Here is an 18,586-nt window from a genome sequence, read left to right as displayed (position 1 = left end):
TGTGGCTGCAGCCTGCAGCAGTGATGTGGGACCTCTGATCAGTATTAAAGGTGGGTTTGTTTATGTACAGAGATAAGTTACTGATGTATAGATACACTAAACACTATTACAAGGAATTTCACATCTCTGGATGTCATTTATATTACCATGAAGTAGATGACATATCACAAAAACACAAGACAGACTAAATATCAGAATACTTTTAATGAGGTTATAGGTTAGGTTTGTCACACCAAGTTTTAAATAAACTCTTTATATACAACTGTTACATTTCAATGAAAAACAACTTTGAAGTCAAACAGCTTACTAAATTCTAAAACACTTTTATACAGATTAATAGAAATTCTGAATACATATGGGCATTTTTTTTTCAAGTATATTTTTGTCCTCGTGCCTTTTGCATCCTTCCGTATGTATACAGTTACAAAAAAAAGCTGTACATACATTTTCCCACCCAAAACTATAAACATTTTCCCATCAAAGCATTTTATTTGTGTCCAGTGAGGACCTAGCTTACTGTGCTGTTACGGGGGGTGAACAGGGTGTGAGGGGGATCTTTCCTCCAGGGCTGGCTTGTCTTTTCGTAGGCAGAGGATCTACGGTGCTAGCAGTCAGCTGTCACAACAGCTGCCGCCGTCGGCATTACATCTAGCTATTTGAAACGAGAGGTCGGAGGGTAACCACTAGATAGGCATGCGCTGCACACATACTCAGATCCTATGTATTAGCTTCCCGTCAAACTTCCTATGACAGCTCGGGAGTACTGCTGTTGTAGACGTTGAGCCCACTGTTCACTTGGCACAAGACATGTAGTCATTCAGTCTTCTTGAATGACCAGATGCACAATCATTAACTGGTTTAAGTCTTCGGAAAAGACTGCTCAAGCCAAGATTGAGTTCCTCTCAACCCTTGGAGTAATTTTAAGTACACAGTGCAGTTTGGCATGCCAGCACCACACACACTTACGTACTCATCTGAACCAGCTTTGATCCCCAGCTTTTGCTACAAGTTAAGTTTCCGACGGCATTCCTTTTGCTCAGTGGACACTGAAAGTCAATGGGGACAAGGGTTCTCCAGCATGGGGGGGCTGAAATGTGTGTGTTTGTGTGCGAGAGATTAGATCTTCCCTTTAAGTGCACCTGACAACGCAAGAGCAACTCTGCTGCTCTCTTACGCCAGCTCCAGTCGCACTTCCTCCTCCTCCTCTGACAGACTTCTGAAGTTCTTCAACATTCATTCCAGGAGAGGTAGGTCCAAGGTCAGAATTGCTTGAAGAGAGAGGGGAGGGGATGGAGAGGGGAGGGGAGAGGCTCTAATGTCTGACACTTCAAGGAGACCAAGGCCTCTCCAGCAGGCTGTGCAATGGTGCATGTGCGGTCACAGTGTGTGTGCAAGCATGTTCGTGGATGTGTCGAAGCCCGGTGACTGTGTCACACCGAACACAGGGTGCTCATCTGCTGGACCTTGGCCAGGTCAGTGAGGAGCTGCTTGATTCGGCACTTCAGCTGAGGCAGGCGACCCAGTGGGTCTGGGGGCTCCAATTCACCGGTGAAATCCAACCAGCTCTCCAGAACTACGGATATAACGGGGGAAAAAGTCAACACCGCATCAATGATTGATTGATAGATAGATGCTGCCATGTTAACAGAATTTTCTGATTGCCTCAACCTTTTTCATGCAGAATCAACAGTCTCTGCTAGTAACAATCGGACTATTCTTTGCTACATGTAAAAGGGACGAGGCCGAGACGCATACGTTTGTAGACAATGGTCCAAAATTTTTGCTAGAGCTAATGCGTTGAGCTGATGAGTGCGTTTTTCAACTTTGTTTTCACTGTCAAATTTACTGTGAAATGCACAATACTACACAATATTTGGGAGAATTCAAACGGCAAATTAACTGTAGTTCCAATTATCTGTCAGGGTCATTAGTATGGTCACATTTCATAACCTTTGACCTTTACGTTTATGTTCAGTCCCTTCAGTGATCGTGGTCTTACCATCCAGCTCCTTCTCGATCAGGTCCATCCTGCCAGCCACCTGGTTCTGCACGTCCTCGATGTGCGTGAGCAGGTTCATCTGCCACTGTAGGCAGTTGCGGGCCTGATCAGCTGACCCTGCGTAGCTCTCCGTAACACAGCTGGCCAGGCATATGGCACCAGTGTCCTTCAGCAGAAAAAAACAAACAACACCTCACACACTGGTGTCCGACAAACAGATGCAGTCACAGGCACTGACCTGGTCAAATAGGTTTTTATGCTTGGAACACCATTAATTAACATTTACGCCCCTTGACACCAATATTCAATGTCATTTAGTGCTAAGAGGGTACACAGTTAGTCAAAAATCAATTGAATGGATCAACAATGCTATAGTGATATATCAAGTGTTTCAGGCATGCATTCACAATGTTAGAGACTTTATTCTCCACATTGTAAGTCATTGTGGCATGAAAATGTGTTCGAAGCCTTTATTTTAAGGTGAAAGAACTGCATTGTGTGTTGCTTTAATACCAAGTCAATGTGGTTCAACAAATGTTCTGATGAAATATACCGACATAAAAATGCTAAATTAAGCAACGGCTTTGCCCTTAGGGCCCAAACAGGCTGCAGTACCGACCTCCTCCTCCTTTGGTACGCATTGAGGGGCGTTGGCCGCTGGCTGTGCTCCCGGCTCTCCCGCTCTCTCGTGTGCATTTGGAGGCTTCTGGTAGCTGTGCTCGCTGGTGATGTATGTCTCGGGGAGGGCGCTCTGATTGAGATGCTCTCTGAGATGGATGCAGTCGGGCGCCCCACCCATGGGCTGCTCCTCGTCCGAGTTCACCCACGAGCGCGCCCACAAGTGCAGGCTGGGATTGTGCTTGTTCCTGTGAGGTAGAGAGAAGTGAATCATGATCATTAACTGAAGCTCTGACAGGAACATAGGTCTGTAAGGACTCTACAGTCGCTGACAAAAGTATTGGCACCCACATTTAGAAATGTTGGCTTTTAAGCAAAATACACACACTTTTGTATTGGAGTTTTTATTTTGGAGTTATTTGAGAAAACAAACAAACTAGGACCAATAGCTCAACACAACTGAAACAACAATTGGTTTCCCCACAAAATACACAAAATATCACCAAAATGCTGTGGGAAGTGAATACTGTCAAACTGACACAGTCAAAAGTCTTGACACCCTTCACAAAAAGTGTCTTTTGCACTGATAAAAGCACACTTTTCATTACTCTCAGCATTCCTGAGAAAATACTCAAGTTTACTCACTTTACATTTCTATTGGTTTCTATGTAGACAGTATGATTTTTCTCCAAGGATTTCCATAACATTTGAATAACTACCTACTGTATTCCCTTTATATGCAGCTGATTATCAGTGCCAGAGGAAGCAAAATAGGCCTACAGTATGACCTAGTTATTGCCATGCATCAGTTTAGACATGGTGCACTTTTCAGTGCATGCTTCATTCTTCCTCATCCAAACATACTGCTGTTCTATAAGCATGAACAAAACAGAATACTGAACCTTCTCAAAAAAAAGTGTGTGTGTATTTTGCTTAAAAAGCAACATTTCCAAAGGGGTGCCAATACTTTTGTCAGTGACTGTATATGTATCTGAATTCTTATTCAAGGGAATAAATATCAAGCCTGTTGATAAATAATTTGTGTTAACTACACAGACCATAGTGGAGTTCCCAGTGTACATGTATTGGTTATATCTGCACTTGAATGGTTGGAACAAAAACATTTTTATTCATTAACTCCTGAAGTGGGTATACACCAGGGGTTCAGTAGCAACATGTTCTATGGTGAAATACACAGCCCTCTTATCACAAAATATTCCATTACTTGCCTATTTTTCGAGTGCAGTCCGGCTATTCTGCATTAGTGCTCCAATGATAACTTTGCAGTGCTCCAACGTAACATTTCATCAGTATTTATAAAAAGAGAACGGTTTCTTAATCAGGTTTAGAGACACCTATACAGACATTTTAAGTTTCCCCCTTCATACAGGTATTGTAATAAATTACAACATACAAAATGAGGGATCTGTCTCATTAACGGCAATTAAAAGTATGTGCTTGTGTGGAGACCTTTTTGGAAATGATGGGTGTGTCTGACTTACTGGAGAATGTCCATCTTCAGCTGCAGGCCGTGCAGCACTTTCCTGACACTGTAGACGTCGGCCAACAGCTGATGGGTGGACATGATCTTCTTGGCATTCTGGTGGGAGTAGTTCTCAGTGAGGAACGACAGGCCGTACATGTGGCCCTTATTTAGCCAGTCTTTGTCGTGGCAGTACTTGGCACTCCATCTCTGCCCTAAGAAAGGTTTGGGGTTGTAAAAAACAACACAACTAGCTCAGTTTTATCCTTCTACAGTCGGTGGGAAAAGATGCCATTAGTAGTTGTCAAAAAACAGGGATGTGATTCTTCCGGATTAATCTGGAATTCCAGATTTTCCGACCTGAAAACGACTCTCACAAATCGTACAGATCTGCCTACTTATTATAAGCCTGGTCAGAGTGCTGCAGAGAGTTTAGTTTGACTGGGCTACCCCAACGTTCGGAGGTCCTGTGCTGTGTGTAACAGACTGCTGTAAAGGGCAACGGGGTTTGTGCTTCTGATTCCCGTCTTTCATATCACTACGCCAGTAGTCTGTTGAATTATGGGATTCCATTGAAAGTGAAAGCAGACTAAGCAGGTTCATCCGGAAGAATCACATCTTTGAAAAAAACCTTTTCAGACAACACAAATAATGCAATTTTGTCATCACAGGAAAACAGAGAAAAACACAAGAACATCCACATGTATATGGCCAAACCCTTTTGAGGTACTGAGGATTAAATATATTGTGAACCGCAAAACACTACCAAGTTATTTTTGTTAATCCTGTCTGTTCTGTTCTGTTCTGTGTGTGTGTGTGTGTGTGTGTGTTCGTGAGAGTGTTACCTGGGGGATCTCTGCAGATGTAGCAGATGTACTGGTCAGGGATGCTGTCCTCCAGCAGACCCATACATACGCTGTGCTGCCAGCACATGCACTCCTCACACTAACAGACATAAAGAGAGAGAAATATAGAGAGGGAGGGAGAGAGACAGAGAGAGAAGGAGAAAAAGAGAGAGAGAGAGAGAGAGAGAGAGAGAGAGAGAGCAGCGTCACATTAAGTATCCCCCATTTCTAACAAGTATGAGTCATTTGTGGGGGCAGAGCCGCACCTGGATCATGAAGCCGTTCTCCTCATCCATCTCACAGATGCAGCGCACGATCTCATTAGCTGCCGTCTCGTCCTCGTCAGGGAAGTCGTCCATAGCCAACGACTCCAGGTCCTGATTGTACTCATCTCCACTTAGTAGCAGTGACTCTGTGGTCGAGTCCTCCAGGAAGTCAATGTCCGAGAGGTCTGCAGGGAGGACAGGAGAGGCAGCCTTTGAAAAACACAGCGAAAACTACTGCACCGGCTAAACTCATTTCACAGCTAGAGCATGTTGTCACTTCTTGAGTTACGAAGTTAGCAGAGGCTGGTTGCTTACTTTCCCCAGTGAGGTCGATGGACAGGATGGCGCGGGGGTAGTTATGTTTGGAGGAGGCAGAAGAGGAGGAGGATGTATGAAGGGTAAAGGCGCTGCCAGCGGAACGGTGGAAATTAGACGGAGACGACCGCTCCAGGAAAGCCAGGTCCTCTAGCTCAGAGTAACCTACACACACACACACACAAAGAAAATCTTAAAAACACAGCCTGAGACTGTAAAATGCATGGCTCTAGATCACATTGTGGACTTAACATACACCATATTTCAGTTTTAATAGGAATAATGAAAATAGATCACCAAATTATACCACCAAATGAACACAACGCAAATGTGACAACAATGGTATAAGCTGGATAAAGGACTCCGCATTTGGGTATCAGAGGTATCTGCTTCACGTTGTGGTCGCATTACCACGTTAATCGTGCATTAACTTCTGCCGTGCCATGTCGTCCATTTATGCCTTACATATTCTTCATCAGATCTTTAACTTGGGTATGGCAAATATGGGCAGTGGGCATAACTTGGGTATGGCAAATATGGGCAGTGGGCATAACTTGGGTATGGCAAATATGGGCAGTGGGCATGTTAAGGATGGAAAGGAAAGCCCAACTGAAGGTCTCACCATGCTGTTTGGATTTCTTCTTCTTCTTTTTCTTCTTCTTCTGTTTTAACTTAAAGGGGTCCTTTTCTTTTCTGTCCTTGCGGTCTTTGTCCTTCTCTTTCTTTCTGCCTGAAAAGATAAGATCAATTCATAAAGATTAGGGGTGTAACAATCCATCGATCTGTATTGATGCATTGACCTAAAAGCAAACAATGCGGTTGCATCGACATGACATGAGATGAGACATTATTTCCGCAAACTAGCCTACTTTGCGTAGCCAACCTAATTCCACAGTAAATGTTTGTTCATTGTGTACAGTATGACTTCAGCTTCCATCTTTTGCATTTGTGAATTCATGGAAACAAACAAGGTTATATCAAAATAATGAAATTGTTGGCATAAAGAATCGAGATAATTTCCAAACATATGGAATTTTACATTGCTGATTATGTTTTGTGCTTAACACTACAAGGTTCATTTTCTTAATGTTGTCTAAAGTTTTAGCAACAATAATAGGTGAAGTCACTCAAAAGTACATCTAAAACATTACTGGACAACATTCAGCCTGAGTTAGGGTCACGTGTGCGCACAGAAAGCTAGTGACTTACCGATCAACTGGCACTTCTTTTCTGTCTTTATGCAAAGTCCTGTGGGAAAGCACACAGAACAGAAGGAACAGGTCCAAAATTAAGGTAACAAACTGCCTTTTTAAATAGCTTACAATGTTTTCCCCCCGCAAAACCACTAATCAAACCAGTCTGAACATTTCAAAACTGAAAGTTAAATCAAGGACATTTGTGCGACAAATGTGACCGGCGCACAAAATGTCAGCAACATACCCGTGTCCTTCTCAATGACCTTCTTGAGGATCTTGTCATGGAGGCTCTCGAAAGCTTTTTCCCGCGGTGGTGGAGGCAAAGACACCTCAGTGCTGTCAGAGCTAACCGAGGCTGACGAGCGCTTTTTCTTGCAGAACTTCGGAGGCCTCAAACAGTTCCCGGCGTAGTCCAGCTGCAGACTGTGGCTATGGGAGGAGAGGGCTGGCACACAGAAAGAGAGATCAGGGCACAGAAAAACATGAGCCTTTGCAGACCTGAATATCACCCAAAATGGCAGTATTACACTTTTTCATATGCAACTTCAACCTTCACAAATAACATCACTACTGAAGTGCAGAACAGCAGAGCATGAGAAACAATTTGTCACATCAGGGAACAGACAGTAGTCTACTGGGGTGGACTCTTCATGTTAACTTCGTCCAACCCAACTCACGTATGAGTTACAGCATTTTCATTCGAGGTGAGTTCAAATTCGGCAAAGAGTAGTGAACGTTCAAGACAAACATATTTTATCTGAACAGTTGAACTTTTGTAAACATTCAATTTTAACAGTAATGTTAGGTCCAGCTCCCTTAATGTATGTTTGCAGAGAACTACCTCCTCAAACTGTTTGTGAGTGTTTGCAAACGTTAACAATGTTTGCAATGTTTGACAACTTTTTGCAAATGTTTGCAAATTGGAAAGCACCTGTTTCTCACTTTGAATAATAAAAAAAAAAAAAAAAAACACTTCAAGGCAAACCCATTGGCAGTCTCAATATTCTGTAAAAACGGTCAGGCCTGCTTGACCTGTCTGCTTACAAGAGGAGGTGGAGACGGTCCTGCGTCTCTTGTTATCAGGGACCTCCAGGGGAGTGCTGGTGGGCATGGAGGCGGAGGTGGCCCTGGTGCGGCCAACTCTGTCTGGGGATCCAACCTCCGCCTCCTGCTCCTTGTCTGTATTGTGGTAGTACTTAAGATGGTAGTCCAGAAGCTTGGCTTTCCGAAAGGCCTTGGAGCAACCAGGAATTTTACACTTGAATTTGTTATGGTCCAGATCGATGCACTCATTCAGAGATGTAGGGTCCTCTGATCGCTTGGTGCTCATGACTGGGAACGGACAGCAAAGGGGGTGGGGGGGCATTCTTTAAAACAGCACTCATATTTTACACTATTCTATGGCATTCCAGATTAACATTCAAACTTGTATAATTATCAATATGTACTTACTTGGTTCCCTTGCATGCTTATTTGCCTTGGGTGTTCTCACAGCAGCCTTGGGAGCAACGGCTAGAAAAGAAGAACAGAGGCTTAACTACTCTGATATCCTAGGTGTTATACTACATGTTTTTCCTGTTTTGAGCATTAACCTCAATGTGTGCCTTCCACACATTATTGGAAAGTAGGCACCCAGGGGAACGCAAGTAATGTATTGTAGATTCAAATGTATCTCTAGGAGGTTCTCATGTTAGGAGGTTCTTATCAGCTGCTATGTTATAGGACATGCACGCACCATCCTAATCTAACATATTTATCGATTTACTTTCAGTTTTGCATCTGTAAAGAACCCTTCCGCTCTGTGGCAAATGTATATAACCACAGAGAAAACCCACTGTCTCTTACTTGCAAATGCAACAGCTTGCTGTGTGTGAAACTGCCTATTTAAGACCTTGCAAGCAAAAACTATGAGATGCAAATGACTTTTACAGAGAAACGTTAACACCCTTTCTCCACCTAACAGCCTATACAGTACATAATAAGATGGGGCAGTTCTTCAACCACCTCAAACCAGCTCATTTGCACTACTCTCACACTAGAGCTTAGATCGGGCCCAAACAATCAAGCCCGACCCTACCCGAGCCCCGTGCACATTGTGCCCGAGCCCGACCCGGCCCGACATATTAACTGTAATTATGAGCCCGAGACCGATTTAAACCTGACATTTATTTTTAAATACGTGGGCCATTATAACTGACGTTCTCAACTACAATTCCGAGCTGTTTCAGCTACAGAAATCCGTTTAGAATTATATTAATGAATAATGCAACGGAGGATGAAGAATGTAGGCTAAACTATGTTTGTTTATTCAGAATGGAATGGATTGCAAATGAATCCGAATGAAGAAACGTAAGCCACTTACAACATAAAATTATGTCCCTGCAGCAAAACTCAACGCATTTCTCTGTGAGGGCTTGCCTCACTCTCAGGTGTAGGCCCTATGCTTGGAGAAGTGACAAAAGAGGACACTGAAGGCTGGCTATCATTATTTCTGCCATGGAAAGCCTGCTTCATGTTCATCTTAAAGTCTTTTTGCTGTCATAGGTGAACATCGTGCGCACTTAATGCATACCTGACAAATGCATACCTCCGACTTTTCTCCAAACTTGCTCGAAGTTTTTTCTCATTTTGTTTCTTTACATCTTCAAGCTTCACGTTGCACTTAAGCTACACAATACAGCACAGCAGGCCCAGTGTGATTCGTGCGAGTGGAGAAGCTGCGCATGACACGTGTTGCGCAGATGACATTACAAATGACATTTTGTAACTCTGAGCCTAACTTGTATAACTTTTTATACACTTGTTACTTAGGCCTACTTTGATAAATATATAATATTTCTGAGTCTGGCATAGCTTTAGCTCCCCACCCAAGTAGGCTAATGATTTAAAAAAAAAAAAAAAGCTTAATCAAGGGCTCGGGCAGAGAATCTAAACTCTATCTTACACAGCATCCACGGATGTTCATTTACATTGTGCATTCTAAAATACAGCAGCTTGCGCCATTGTTTTACCTGTCACCAAAGGTGGAGATTTCTCTTCCAGCAGAACGTGATTAGTCACTTGTCCATCAACCAACTTCTCAGTTAATGGACTTGGTGATGAGCCAAAGGATGGAGGTACGGAAGGTGGTGTAGCAGGAAGCACAGGCAAGGTGTTGTGAGGAGATTCCGTTCTTTTCTCAAAGTTTTCCATGTCTTTCTCTGGCAGGAGAAATAACACTTTATAAATATAACTTCTGCCTTTCAATTTCCAGTCTTTTACATTACATTTATTCATTTTGCAGACGTTTTTATCCAAAGCTACTTACAAAAAATGAGAAATAACATTCAAGCTACAATGCAGTTTGCATGTTTTGCAGTTTTTGCCATGAAAAAGTTAACAAGCTAACAAGCGAAGTGCTTAGTCAGTCTATAAAGCTTTATTATTTGGTGTTGGAATATTATGGAAGCTATGTAACTCGCTGTTGCAGGTTCCTTTGCCATGGTTGATTTCATTTCATATCCTGTCTTTTTCCGTGCTGTTCCGATCTTGTGGAAAGACCTGTGGCCATGTCAGGAGCTCAGCTCTTCGTGGCTTAGGTCAGCACAATTTTCAAACACAATTAGAAACTTGCTGAACTAATCAGAGACTATCACAATTACATGGTGACTCCATAATGGACCATAATGTGAGTATCCTCCTGCTTACCGTTAGGCTGTGGAAGATCTGTGTTTGAGTGCGGACTAGTGTCTTTGGGTGCGGGTGAAGGAGGACATATTGGGTCAAAGTTGGTGGCAAGCCTCTGAGATCGTCGTCTTCTCTGAGGTGAGCTGGATGAGGCAGCTGCCTGTGCACCTATCAAGACTATCAAAAGACTTCACTTGCATGGCTTCAACTTTGAAATAATGCTCTATTTTATGCTTTCCACATTTCACCTGCATTTCATGTCAGGTGTTTTGAGTCGTGCTAAACGAACTGTTTATCCATTAAATTAGCTAAAGACATACGTTTCACTCTGAGAATGTTTGATTTGGAAATAAAACCTAACGGTAGGGAAACATGCCGGCGAAGCGAAGCAGTGCTCCATTCATTTCTGTTGGGAGCAGATGACGATGCCGTTGACAAGAGAATTGGGCAAAGCGAGCGTAAAAAGTCAGGGAAGGTTGAATCCAAGGAGGGGTGGATTTTGCGGTCAATGGCCAATCAGATTGATTGTTGTCGCCTTTGATGGTTGGAACATTGTAGGACTACAGCATCAATCGGTTAGTTAGATTAAAACAACAGCCTGGAAGGTTTACTACAGGGTTGTTGTTGTTTTTAGTACATTAAACATTTCATCTTGGGACTCTGGAATGGAATGACTCTTCTGATATGAAGACAAGTAACTGGACAGCCAACTAGCGGTCACACCAGCTCCCCAAAAATGACACACCCACACAGAACAAAGAAAGCCTTTTGCTTCATTGACATGTATCTGTACCGTAAGAGTTTCACTGCACATTAAGTATAGTATATAAGTATAGTTTCCCTCACGGGATCAAAAGAGTATATATACTTATATACTGATAGTCTGACGAACCTGTTTGAGGAGCATCAGTGAAACTGTGGCTGGAGGCTGGGGAACAGCTGGCCTCACCCTCCTCTGCCCCTTGCCTCTGGCTGCTGCTGGATTCTCCAGAGTCATGCTTGAGCCGCCGGTTACGCAATCGGACAGGGGATGGGGTGCCCTGCACAGCCGGGAAAACTGCAGCTCTGCTGTCTACAGTGGAAGCCTCGGAGTCCACAATCCTCTGAAAAGACAGGAAAGGAAGTATGAGACTTTACCCCATTACCACGATGAGTACAAATGATAAACTTCTAATATATGTACATTTGAAATATAGAAAAACAAAGCCAGACAAGGCCAATAGCCTAGATCACAACTGCAGTCCATTCAGGAGATGCTTGAACTAGTCAATTCAGTTGAAAATTGTCAATTCAGCACACTCTTGGGCCTTTGACATCAAAACTATAGCACAGCTGATAAAAACTGAGACAGCACCTGCTGAGTTGTGACTGGCACGTCCTTTGGCTCCTCCTTACAGTCCATCTCCTCTTCACTGCCTCCTACAACATGCATAGAAAAGTTCAGCATCAACACGCCACCTCACCACTGCTACTTTCAAAACAGAATGGCTCTGTTCAAAGTCACACCTAGATAGATAGATAGATAGATAGATAGATAGATAGATAGACAGATAGATAGATAGATAGATAGATAGATAGATTCTTTATTGATCCCCAAGGGGAAATTCAAGGTCACCTGCTGGCTGTAGACGAAGCCTCTTGGAATTACAGACACTGCCCTGTCTTCTCCTTTTCTTGGCGTTGCCCATCTCTTGGTGATCAGATTGGGACTTGCAGTCATCCTCTCCTGCCGACTCTGTGTCTGAAAGCGGCAACAAAGGTTTAACCATCTATATACTTCTGTGAATGACCACATCTGATCATAACAGTCCTGCACTACAGTATGTCCTGAGGCCATGGATAATCAACATGGTACAGCATATCTCTGTGTATTTGATTTGTCAAAGGTAGGCTTCTTTTTAGCTCTAGATCAAAGACACATCCTGTGAGGTGGAGTGCAAAGTCTTGACTTTGCATTGACTTATACCGTTTTTAACTCCAAAGCATGGCATGAAACGTATGCAAGTAGTGATACATAGAGGAGAGATGGTTGATAACAGAAAAATAATAAATACATCAGCCATATCATATGATAGCAAGATACCTGGTCTTTCTGATTCTCGGTCCTCCTCTTCCTCCAGGTTGATCTCCTCCTCTTCCTCCTCCTCCTCACAGTCAGACATCTGCTCATCTTTGTTCTTGTTGCTGTTTACACTTGTGCGTGGCCTGCAGCCTCCTTTGCTCTTCGCAGCTGCAGTGGCTGCCTTCACAAGTGCAATCCAGTCCTTTTTTTCAGAACATACACAAACACAGAAACATAACACTGCCAGATCACAGCTAGGTGTAGGCCTAATCAGAACAAACAAAACCCCAAAAGAACAGACTGGGCTCCTTACCTGTCCTTTTGCATCTTCAGGCATCGATTTAATATGAATTCTTTTCACACATCTTATTACACCATCGTAAAATTGGACTGTGTAAGTACCTAGAAAAAACAATGTCCAGTTAAACTGATAGAAAATCATTTTGTAAGTTACTCTACAGGCACCGTAACCATCCCACTACTAAGGTGACAAGCTCAACTCATAACTATCAAATATCTACTTCAAAATGTAGGTCACCTGTCACTGAAGCATACTTTCAATAGCAAATGTTTCAAGAAGACACTTAGTACAGAACAGTTAGATCACTTAAGCATTTGTGCGTCCTTAAGAAATTATAGGGAAACTGACCCTCTTTGTTGACCTTCTCAATCTTTGCTGGATAGTATCGGCAGTCGGTCCAACGAGCCAGGACCTCCTCACCATCTCTCAATTCCTAAAGGAAATCAGAAAAGGCAGACAGAAGTTAACTATGGACTACTACTCCATGTTGCAAACTGGCTGATAAACACCTAATTAACATGATAAAAAAAATGTGAATACAAATGTAACAATCAAGTGGCTTTTATATTCCAAGATGCACTGTACATCAATATGAAATCATGATTATATGAAGATGCTTTCAAATAATAAAATGTGCAGGCTCTCTGCTACATTCATTGAGTCAAAACACACACACACACACAGTGAGAAAATAAAATACCAGGTTGTTTGGTCAATTTATTTGAGGCTAATTTAAAATAACTACAGGTCTACCTGCTTCTTTATAAATGACAATTGCATAGAGATGCCAATCAACAAACTTAAAAATGAGACCCAGATGTCTGTATGAAAGAAAACAATAATCTGCTTAAACCTAATGCAATATGAAGGATGATGTCCCAACAAAATCTAAGAACTGTTGGTCAAGATGCATTCGATGGAAAAACCCAAACAATGGTGAGACAAGCAATTAAAACAGCCAGATCACTGCAAATTGGTGGTTGAAATATATACTTGTCTTGGCTGTGGTAACTCTGTTTGGTCCTCTGTGCTCTCTGTACATCCAGGAAGCTCAGGTAGGCGAGATGTTCTCATCTCGCCGAGTCTCTCCTGGCAGAAATGTTTGCGAGATATGCATGATTACTTTACTTTGATTATAGCAGAGGGGTGTTACTCATAACAGCGGACAATTCTAATCTGTTTTTATGAAGACATTATCTTCTCTAACAAATGGGTACCTACCAGGTCTGGGTATGTATAGTAATCATGGCAATATACATGTATCTACAGTTTAGGATTTATTTCATGCTGTCGAGTGTGCATTTTGTGTATAAAAGAGAAGACACCTACAGACATCTCCTCTTCCTCTTTTAATCCTTCCTTCCTTAGGGTTGGCTTCTCAAGAGGCCTTAGGCGGTTACTGTCCCAGAAGATCCATTCGTCATAACGGTGGCTCCAACGGTCAAAATGCACTAGCATTTTCCCTTCATCATAGTCAATCTTCTCAATGCGAGAAGGGTACCTGTATTTTTTAGAAAGAACCAAATACTTATATTACAGACACAGCCAATCCTTTTGATTACAATTCCCCTTAAAAGCTCACGATTTACCATTTCTGAAGATAGTCCTGGGCCTCAACTCTTGCGCCCACCTCAAAGTTGATTCCTGGCCGACAGGGAGGCTTTTTACTCATCCTCACAAATCTTTCGGTTATGCCTGGGTCTACAAACAAGATAAAACAGAATAATTGTTCTTATTTCTCCTGCACAGCGTAAATGTTAAAGTAGGACAGAACAGTATCACAAGAGAATACAAGATGGGGTCAGCCTTAAGACCCAAACGACAACTAACGGGTAGTTCACTAACAGAGTCCCGTTAAGTTAAAAACTTTGCAACCAAGACGAATGAAAAAAGTTAAGCCAAGTTTATATTAGGAGTTTTGCTGCTAAATATAGTAATTGCTGACACAGCCAAACAGCTAACAAATGCCACACTGACACACAACTGTCAGTGACGAAACTATGATGGGTTTATGGAGTTGCTACGTTAACGTTAGCTGCCAGAAACTGGCAAACGTCCAAACTAGATCGCTGCATAATTTAGCTAATAAGTAGAAGAGCTTAACAGGCATAACTTATCGTTACCGTCAGACAGATACTTTGTACCATCTCTCGTTAGCCAGGTTTGGCTTTGGCTTGTCAACGTTAGCTGACAACTTCTTGCTAGAGAACAAAACCCAATGTAGGCAGCATAAGGCAATCTCCAAGTGACATCCCTCGCAAATGATCTAACCCCCAGTGAATGGGTCTGTAAACTTGACATGGTGATTTAAAACTCGAACGGTCTTAAAATATTTCGGTCAGAAAGCTGGTTATGTATCTAATGTTAGCTTCTGTCGATGTGCAAGTATTCCCAAGCTAACTGTTAGCTAACAATTCCAAATGTTAATGTAACAGAACAGAACTGTACCATGAAACTACGGAAAAAGGATATTCACTTATAAGACAATTAACGTTTGTTTAGATTCTATGTGGTTTATATTACTGAACTAACTGACAAACCGTGTACGATTATAGGTGAACTAACTAACTGAAGCAAATAGACTTGACTTACCCTATTAGCTCTCGAGCGTTGGTTAGGGCTAAATTAATGTTAGCTAATCTGTTTCTCATAGTTTGCTAACGTTAGCCAGTTAACAGCTTGTTGGCGATGCTTTGCATGTAAACTTCAAGGCAAAAACATTTTGTGGAAAGAACACAACCTTATTGTAGACAATGATTCAGACAATGCCATAAAACACTTGTATCAGAGTACTAGCATAATTTCCCAATAACTTCAACGTTCCTGACTCCGTTAGCGTTCACGTAGCCCTAACTCTAGTGGGCTGGCTAACATTTGCCATTGCAGTCTAGCAACAGTGACCTGCTAGCGAATGTTACCTAGCCAGCCTGCTAGCTAAGCAGATAACTCGCTAAATGTAGAGTAACGTTAGTTTTTTTTTCTAACGGAGAGCTTGCAAGAAAAAGCCAGGCAAGTAAACGAACTGTCTCCATAGGATATATGACATTAATGTTGTTCATTACACACTTTAAGGTTGCACCAGTTTACCTTTGCAAATGCATTTAACGCTAAAGGATATACAGTATTTTCAAACACTGACTTTTCTTTTCATTCTTCTGCTCAGATATGATATGTTAACCCTCACACACAGAGGGCGTCAGTACGGAGTACGGACATCTGTACAGGGGCCACGTAGTACGCAAGCATACGCGATGACGTAATCATACAAAAACATCGAAGATTATAATAACAACAACAATAACAGCCACATAACAACAATAATAAAAGTAATAATAATAACTAATAATAATTACAATAATGTTGTAATATTAGATATAAGATAAATATAGAAAGATTCTTAATCATGAGCTGATTTTCTATTTGAGTAATGATTTTCGTGTTTTACATGTAGGCGAATGACTGTCACTGTATTTTTTTTTTGTGACATTCTGTTGCTGTACCATTTATGTGGTTCTTCATGTGTTGTTAAAGTACATAAACAATGGCCAGCTTCTTGTACACATGAAAATATCAAATAAGTCTTATGTCAGCTCTCATCAAAGGAGATAAACAGATCATTTTGTTTTTTAGCCAAAGACTGATCTTTGTCATTGTACCACAAAATGGTACAAAAAATGAGTAACCTTGACCTGGGCAGATCACTGTGCATGTGGATCTTGGACTTTCTCAGTAACAAACCACATGCAGAATGTACGGATGGGGAAACATTCATTATCCACCCTCCTACTCAACACAGGCACACCCCAGGGCTCCGTCCTCAGCCCCCTTATTCCATATTTACACATGACACCAGTTTGTCAAGTGCTGAACCTCCTCTCTGTAGGCTGCCTCATTGTTCTCCCATTCATGCTCTCCCATTCACCACACTAACACGATTGTCAAATTCGCTGACGACACCACCATAATAGGCCTGATTTCCAACAACAATGAGGCAGCCTACAGAGAGGAGGTTCAGCACTTGACAAACTGGTGTCTTCAAAATAACCCGGACTTAAACACTTCCAAAACCAAGGAAATAATAATGGACTTTAAGAGATCAAGGCGAACTGAGCACTCTGCCCTCTCCATTCATGGAGAAGAAGTAGAGAGGGTGGAGAGCTTTAAATTGGTGTGCACATCTCAGCTGATCTTACCTGGACTACGCACAGCACCAGGTGGGAAAAGCACAACAGAGGCTCTACTTCCTGAGGAAGTTAAAACTCACTCACCTCCCTCTCCACCTGCTGACCAACTTCTACCGGTCAGTGATAGAGAGCATCCTAACCTATTCCTGCAATGTGGTTCTCCAGCTGCACAGAAAAGAAAGGACCTGCAGTGGGTGGGCTGCTGAGATGAGCACCATTGCTCAGTCACAGACATCTACAATGGTAGACTGCAGAAGAAAGCCAGTTGTCTTCAAGGACAGTACACACCATGGTCACTCTCTGTTCTCACTACTGCCCTCTGGAAGGAGATTCAGGTCCATCAAGTCAAAATCAAACAGGTTAAAAAACTTCTAAAAAGCTTCCACAAGCTGTCAAATCCATAAACCCAAATGCTAACTGAAAGAACTGTTATCACACCTGGGACTGTTCTGTTTGTGCGTGTTGCTGGTTTGTCTGTCTGTTTAGCACTGTATGCACTTTTCATCTACCCTAATCTCTTATGCCACTTTTAAAATCTATTTATTGATTTTATCCTGGCATGACTGTTGTATTTTTAATGATGTGTTATGCCGTCAATGTGGAGCTGCTAAACTTCTTTTCGTTGTTTGTAAAGCAATGATAAATAAACTATTCTATTCTATTTTGAGAGGCATGGCAGATTCTCATTTCATTTTATTCACTTAGCTGATTCTAATATTACCCGTAGACTTATATTTTACTGAGGATATCCTTTATACTATCATGAACCTAGCCTAGAAATTAAGGCTAGACGCAAATGTAATTTTGTAATAATTTGTAGCAAATAATAATCTTGATGTGGGTCTGGCTCGTCAGGCTAATCATGAACATGAAAAATGGGGCTAGAAATATATAACAGCAGTGGGCGGCAGTGGCTCAGGAGGTAGAGGAGTTGTTCAGGAACCAGATGGTTGCAGGTTTGAGACCAGTTCCTCCTGACAAAACACTTAACCCCAAAAGTGCTGCTGATGTGCCAGTTGGTGCCCTGCATGGCAGCCTTTGGCATTGGTGTGTGTGTAATAAAAATGTATTATATAAATAAGCAATATAAATGCAGTTTGTTAAACAGTACATCTATAAGTTTAGTTGTATACACCTAGTTTACTACTTTTTACTTAAAATATGTATAAGAAACTAAAAGGTGTGCTAGAAGAATATAACTATCTTCACTAGTTTACTTATACCTAGTTCTCATTACTTACGAGTTTACTAAACTGATGGGCCAATTTAGTCAAAATAAGTAACATACATATATAGTACATAAGTGATAAAATTAACTTTAAGTATATCTTTTTTGGTAAGGGATGGCACTCCACACCATCGCTGGAAACAACTCTCCTCTCCACTTCTCCAGACTCTCGGGACCTTGATGGACCCTGATATCCAAATGCTAAATTTGTTTTTATGTGAAAAGAGGAGTTTGGATCATTGAATAACGGTCCAGTTATGTCTCTCCTTAGCCTAGGTAGGACACTCTAATCTTGTCTCTGATTCGGAGTAGCTTGACACTAAGTGCCACTTTCCCGGACACGTCTGTGCATGGTGGCACAGAGACTCCAGCCTCAGTCCACTCCTTGTGAAGTTCCCCCAAGTTCTTGATTCCCTCAAGGCT

The 18,586-nt window shown here is 41.9% G+C and overlaps 1 protein-coding gene across 7 annotated transcripts; it reads right to left on the bottom strand.

Moving 5' to 3' along the window:
• Positions 1-185: 185 nt before the first annotated feature.
• On the bottom strand, positions 186-15,983 carry phf20l1 (PHD finger protein 20 like 1). Of its 7 annotated transcripts, none has more exons than XM_042085896.1 (24): positions 15,839-15,983; positions 14,341-14,452; positions 14,081-14,252; positions 13,745-13,840; positions 13,100-13,184; positions 12,764-12,852; positions 12,472-12,652; positions 12,004-12,129; positions 11,743-11,807; positions 11,281-11,491; positions 10,410-10,565; positions 9,734-9,922; positions 8,175-8,234; positions 7,767-8,054; positions 6,967-7,167; positions 6,736-6,774; positions 6,149-6,256; positions 5,527-5,691; positions 5,212-5,396; positions 4,946-5,045; positions 4,120-4,315; positions 2,619-2,865; positions 2,000-2,165; positions 186-1,573 (listed from the first exon to the last, which is right to left on the bottom strand). In XM_042085896.1, exons 2-24 carry the CDS (start codon positions 14,421-14,423, stop codon positions 1,431-1,433), a joined length of 3,351 nt encoding a protein of 1,116 aa, XP_041941830.1. In that variant the 5' UTR covers positions 14,424-14,452; positions 15,839-15,983; the 3' UTR covers positions 186-1,430. The 7 variants fall into 7 exon arrangements, with proteins under 7 accessions (XP_041941830.1, XP_041941833.1, XP_041941832.1 ...); XM_042085899.1 differs by having other exon boundaries at positions 15,891-15,972; XM_042085898.1 differs by lacking the exon at positions 15,839-15,983 and adding an exon at positions 15,344-15,676.
• Positions 15,984-18,586: the final 2,603 nt, after the last annotated feature.

The sequence above is a fragment of the Alosa sapidissima genome, chromosome 3, assembly GCF_018492685.1.
Source record: "Alosa sapidissima isolate fAloSap1 chromosome 3, fAloSap1.pri, whole genome shotgun sequence".
NCBI lineage: Eukaryota > Metazoa > Chordata > Actinopteri > Clupeiformes > Clupeidae > Alosa > Alosa sapidissima.
Note: the sequence above shows the minus strand (reverse complement) of the source record. Positions and strands in the feature narration are given on the sequence as shown.